General features: G+C 39.0%; 1 protein-coding gene across 1 annotated transcript; it reads right to left on the minus strand.

The window, feature by feature from the left end:
• Nucleotides 1-1,049: 1,049 nt before the first annotated feature.
• LOC127793177 (pyruvate dehydrogenase E1 component subunit beta-3, chloroplastic-like) lies at nt 1,050-5,624 on the minus strand. The gene is made up of 4 exons (XM_052323968.1): nt 5,330-5,624; nt 5,083-5,186; nt 4,950-4,993; nt 1,050-2,422 (listed from the first exon to the last, which is right to left on the minus strand). The coding sequence occupies exons 1-4, from the start codon at nt 5,436-5,438 to the stop codon at nt 1,450-1,452; spliced, it is 1,230 nt and encodes a 409-aa protein (XP_052179928.1). The 5' UTR covers nt 5,439-5,624; the 3' UTR covers nt 1,050-1,449.

Here is a 5,624-nt window from a genome sequence, read left to right on the forward strand (position 1 = left end):
AACAAGAGAGCGACTAACGGGTACGATATTGATAACCAAGAACAGTTTAATCTAGGCATTGATAACAACTTGACAAAAATCGAAACTTCGTTACTCGATAACTAGATTAAACTGTTCCATGCTCAATGCAGGAAAGAAATTAGTACTATTGCATAGCTATGTGCCCATATAGGTGGGTACAAGGGCTGAGCCACTGAGCCAAGACAAATATGGTCAATTAGAATAGCAAATAATCAAGAATTTGAGTTCAATTCGATCATGCCGAACCAAAGTATTAGATGCGAAAGGATTCAAAAGCAGAAACGGAACACGATGGTGATCAAATATATACCTAATACAAGTATATATCATGTGTGTACAAGTATTCCAAAGTACTGCTACAGAGCGAGAGAGAGTAAGAAGAAGAATAAGAAGCGATGGTGAGATGATAATGACGATGAAACCTAGTCGTAACAGTACTCCGCATCTTTGGGATCCGCGAATCGAAACCGTTGATTGCGGCTGTGATCCACTTTCGAATTCGGTGGCACTAGAAAGTGTTCGATTTTTCTAGTTGGAACAAAGCGTTCGATTTGATCGAACGTCACAACGATTCCACGTCTATAAGCATTTTTTTAGCAGACCGTGGTGATTCCGACCAATCAGCTTGTGCCAAATGCCAAATGAGGCAAAAAAGAATCATTCTACCTTTGCTTTTAACAATAATATTGTCATTTTTAAAAGGAAGGGTAAAATTGTTTATATGCTGGTCTAAATTACAATTTTAGCCTATAAATTATAAATTTGAGTCACTTGTTGCTATTCTTAATTAAAAATAAAAAATAAAAACTCATGTTATGAGTTTAAGTCGTAATCCTAATCAATCCCTAGAATAAAAAAAAATATACTATAATATAAGTATAATTGAATGATATATATGCGTACTCATATATTTAATAACTAAGATTTAGACATATGTTTAGTTCATGATATTTTCTCCCTTTCAAAAATTAATGCATGTTTGTTGAGAGAAGCAAAAAAGGGTCTCCACATAAATAAAATAATATAAATGAGAACAAATAAATAGGATTATTTATTGAATAGCCAAAAACAAAATGGGATTATTTCTCAACACATTTCTGATTTCTGCTGTATCAGATATCCCAATATGTCAATGTCAGAATTACAGGCAAATGACACAGATAATCTTGTAACACAGTTGTATTCTTCTCGCTCCCACTCGCAGCCAGTGTAAGGTTCGTAAACAAAGATCATACCTACCATTAAATAAAGGAAAAAAAACAAACACCAGAACCAAATCAACCACTGCAAGTTCTCTTTAACAGCAGAAACCGCCTAGCAAAAAGCCAAACATAAATTAACTTCAAGGCAAAGTTGCAAACTAGCATAGATTGAACATTGAGGCACTACAGGTCCTCCAGTTGTGCACAACTGTTTCAGCTGCTGCAACTACCGGCAGAGCTGCTCAACTGCAGTGACAATCTGGGCTGGCTGAACCACGGTCCACTCCTCCAGTGTCCCCGCATACGGCGTTGGCACGTCCTGGGACGACAAACACACGACCGGGGCATCCAAATAATCGTGGAAGTTCTCATTAATAGCTGCTGTCAAACTAGCACCAATTCCACCTGTCCGCATGCACTCCTCTACGATCAGCACGCGATGTGTCTTTTTCACTGAATTCCCAATTGTGTAAAGGTCAAATGGTTTCAGTGACCTGATATCAATAACTTCGGGATCATACCCCTTGTTCACCAAAGTTTTAGCAGCCTGCATCACATGATATCTCATCCTGGAGTACGTTAGAATGGTGATGTGCTCTCCAGGCCGAACCATCTCTGCTTCCTCGAGGTTCAACACGTACTCTTCATCCGGAATCCTCTCCTTGAGATTGTAAAGCAAAACGTGTTCAAAAAGTATCACCGGGTTCTCACTTCGAATGGCAGCTTTCATTAAGCCCTTGGCGTTGTATGGGGTAGAGCATGCCACCATTTGGATACCAGGGATTGATTGGAAATAAGACTCCAGCCGCTGAGAGTGCTCAGCCCCAAGTTGCCTGCCAACTCCACCAGGTCCACGGATAACCACTGGTATAGTGAACTGGCCTCCAGATGTATAATGAAGCATGCCACAGTTGTTGGATATCTGGTTGAAAGCCAGAAGGAGAAATCCCATGTTCATTCCCTCAACAATTGGTCGCAGCCCAGTCATGCCAGCTCCAATGGCCATCCCAGTGAACGAGTTCTCAGCAATAGGAGTGTCAAGAACCCTGAGGTCACCATACTTTTCAGCCAGGCCTTTGGTTACCTTGTACGACCCTCCATAATGACCCACATCTTCACCCATTACACATACACGGGGATCTCTATCCATTTCTTCCTCCAGGCCTTCACGAAGGGCTTCAAAAAGTAAAAGCTCATGCCTGAGGATGGACAGAAGTTAATTCACCATATCCTCACTAAAATGACAAAGCAATAACAAACATTAATACAGAAACATTGCCCTTAGTTCTTCTTTTTTATGTAACTAAAAATATATAAAACAGAAAAAAACCAAACTGTTATTGCTATGCCTGAAGGAAACTTTTTTCACTATCTATTTATTGGTGGTAGATAGGGAAGTGCTGGTGACAGCTATGTTTGAATCATATTTACAGAGAACGAGGTATGTTCCAATTTGTGGAACGTATTTGGGTACGAGGTATGCTACTTAGCTAGATACACATTCGTGTGGGGTAGGATTAGTTGGTACATCAGTTTGGTTCCTGATTCACTTTGAATAATGTTTCAAAGGAAAAAAATTGTTATATTCATAAGATATTGCAATGAAAATAAGGTTCAACTTAACTAAAAACAAGTCTGCAATAACATAAAACCAAAACAGTAGGACCAGAAACAGGAAACAAAAAAAATAAAAAACTGAATGCTAATATAACACATTTAAAGCTAACAGCCATCTCAAAAGCTTAATAATAGAGCACCTAAATCCCAAGTCTCTGAACTATTTTTGAGTTTACACCTTTGAATTTGCGCTATCAAGTCACTTTAAAGTTCTATATTTGGGATCACCATTTTTGGCGATCCAAGTTGCATCCCTCCCTGTCCCAATACATGTCTGTACCACAACCAGAAAAGCAGTTGGGGGGGGTGGTTAAGGGGTTCCTTCAGCTTATTTACTCTGGAGCAGGAAAGGACCTAAGATCTCCAGAGTGGGTAACCTCTATTAATGGAATGGTTAAAGTGAGGTCTTTTTACTTGGTTGTACTGGGATAATGGACAAGATATGAATTTTGTCAGGTTAAGCCTCCCCTGAAAGCATGCTTCATGTGCGGAGTCATATGAAAACATATCTTGACTATTGATAATTGAATAAAAGATGGCCAAGTCTTGGTCAATTGGCGCTGCATGCACAAGAGAAACAAAATGACTAGTTTTCTTTTTTATCACTGTACGGGTGTAAAGGAATTTGGGATGTCACAGCCATCCCCAAAGGATTTTAGAGGTTTCCCTTAATTAGTGGTTGTATGGCGGGGAATTAAGAAGGTAGGCTTTGCATTTGTTATCTTTTTTCTTGACATGGCCTATTTTAGGCACAAGAAATAGGCGATCTTCAGATGAATTCAAAGAAACCCTTCAGTATTATATCCAAAAAGTATATAACAGATAAATAAAATGAAGCAGCTGCACGAAGTGATTGTTTTAACATCCTGACATTCATAGAAAGGTGTTATAAGATCATTCTATAATTTGTAAGATTAAAGTTTCATAAAATGTCATCTTTTTCAAAATAGGGCATAATTTTAACAAATTAACCAATTGAGAGTTCTTTAAATCACCGATGAAGTAAACTTTTTTAAGAGGGCTATGAAATCATGCCACACCAAGGAGTTACTAAGTCTGACTTCATGCACCGGATGACCAAAGACTATAGTGTGCATTGGGCTTGTTCCCACTGAGGCAGATGCCTGGAAGCAGCTTCCAGTGCTTGAATTAAAGACACATGTACAATGGCATGAACTCAAGTTGAAATTGAAAGACCATGCTAACTCCATTGAGTATGCAGTTTTTTTTTTAGCATGAAAGCTATCACATCAGAGCACAGAGACATGCAGTGATAAACCAATCCCTATAATATTAATGAGAAAAAATTAACTTGTATGGTGACATAAGTAATCTAGAATTTTGGTGTAAAGAATACATTACATTTTCCCATCTGATTATTATTGTTTCTGTATGTAGGCAGTCATGGTCCTTTAGAGACTTTTGAGAATGACTTGCCACGTTATATAGGCATCCCAGGTCAAAAGAGAACACGGAGACAATGGCTTACAACACAAATGCTAGTCTAGGTAGAGTCCAATAAACATATCACACTCCAAACTGCAACAACCCCACATGCCCTCATCTGAAGACTTCACAACAAACAAGAGAACTAATAATATATATTTTTCTTATCAAGAAAAACGAAATAAATAATAACTGCATCATCCCTCAAATGATAGCTCTATTGGCACAAAGCCACAATAAAAGCAATTCAACTTAAAATTTGGAATTTTCCTGTACTAAAATAAAACCAAATAAAACTAAAAAACTTCATTAAAATTTCTTCATGCCAGACCCTTGCTAGTTGAAATGGCCAGATAGTTTTGAACTATAATTTTCTATTGGCTTGATCACCATGAAAATATCCCCAACTAAGATATGTAGTCATTTGTTTCTTTACCTTTTTCTATTATACAAACCTATGAAGACTTCGGGGCTTGAGATATTATTGCAAACTATATTTTCCTAACAGATTATTATTACTATATGCCAAACTGAGACTGTAGAATTGAATTGATCAAAATCAAGTGTGTTCACTAAAAGAATTAGTGTCAATGAATCGACGAAAGTGCATTCACAGATGCAGTATACATCAATAGTCGAACTATCAAAGGAAGCCAAGCATACCCAGGTTTGGATGCTGATGAAGCCGTCGAACTATCAGCTTTTGTCTGCACAAGCCATAGAATTCAATTATCCAATGGAGAAAGCTTGATGAATATATGCATGCATATGTGTTGTAGAAAGAGGGGGAATTTACCGCCACTGCGCTGGTAATCAATTGATCGGCTCTGCGACCTCTCGGATTCGGGCCAGCACTCGACCTCCCATCAGATCTCACAACAAAAAAGCCTGATTTTATCTCTGAAAACACACAGGCAACACAAAAATCGAACCTCAAAACGGCAAAATATCCAAATAAACAACATACAATTAAAGCAATTGATGCGAATCCCCTAAACTAACCAACCGAATCAGACAAAGAGTGAAGCAAATGAGAAGCGAACCTGAGAGCGATCTGCGGGAAGAGAAGTGGAAATGCAACCTCTTCGACTCCAGAACACTGGCGGAGGAGAGAGCTGCGGCGGCTCCGATTCCTTGGAAAGCGACGGCCATTGGAACGGAACGAAACAGTGACTGCAGAGCGTGGGGCGAGAGAGGGCAGAAGAGATTTTATACAGAACGAGGGGCTATTGGAAAGGAAGAGAGAGAGTGTATATTTTTGTAGAGGGAAAGCGGGCGGAGAAATTGAGGCGGAGGCTGGAGGGAGATGGCGTCGTTGGCTCCGCTATCGGCTATCGT

Source organism: Diospyros lotus, unplaced genomic scaffold, assembly GCF_014633365.1.
Source record: "Diospyros lotus cultivar Yz01 unplaced genomic scaffold, ASM1463336v1 superscaf1, whole genome shotgun sequence".
NCBI lineage: Eukaryota > Viridiplantae > Streptophyta > Magnoliopsida > Ericales > Ebenaceae > Diospyros > Diospyros lotus.

Excerpts from the sequence above, each read along its gene's own strand:
- LOC127793177 (XM_052323968.1), bottom strand. The coding sequence starts at position 5,438 with ATGGCCGTCGCTTTCCAAGGAATCGGAGCCGCCGCAGCTCTCTCCTCC. Across the intron at positions 5,187-5,329 it reads TTCCCGCAGATCGCTCTCAG|AGATAAAATCAGGCTTTTTT; the intron begins GTTCGCTTCTCA and ends GTGTGTTTTCAG. Across the intron at positions 4,994-5,082 it reads TGATTACCAGCGCAGTGGCG|ACAAAAGCTGATAGTTCGAC; the intron begins GTAAATTCCCCC and ends TGGCTTGTGCAG.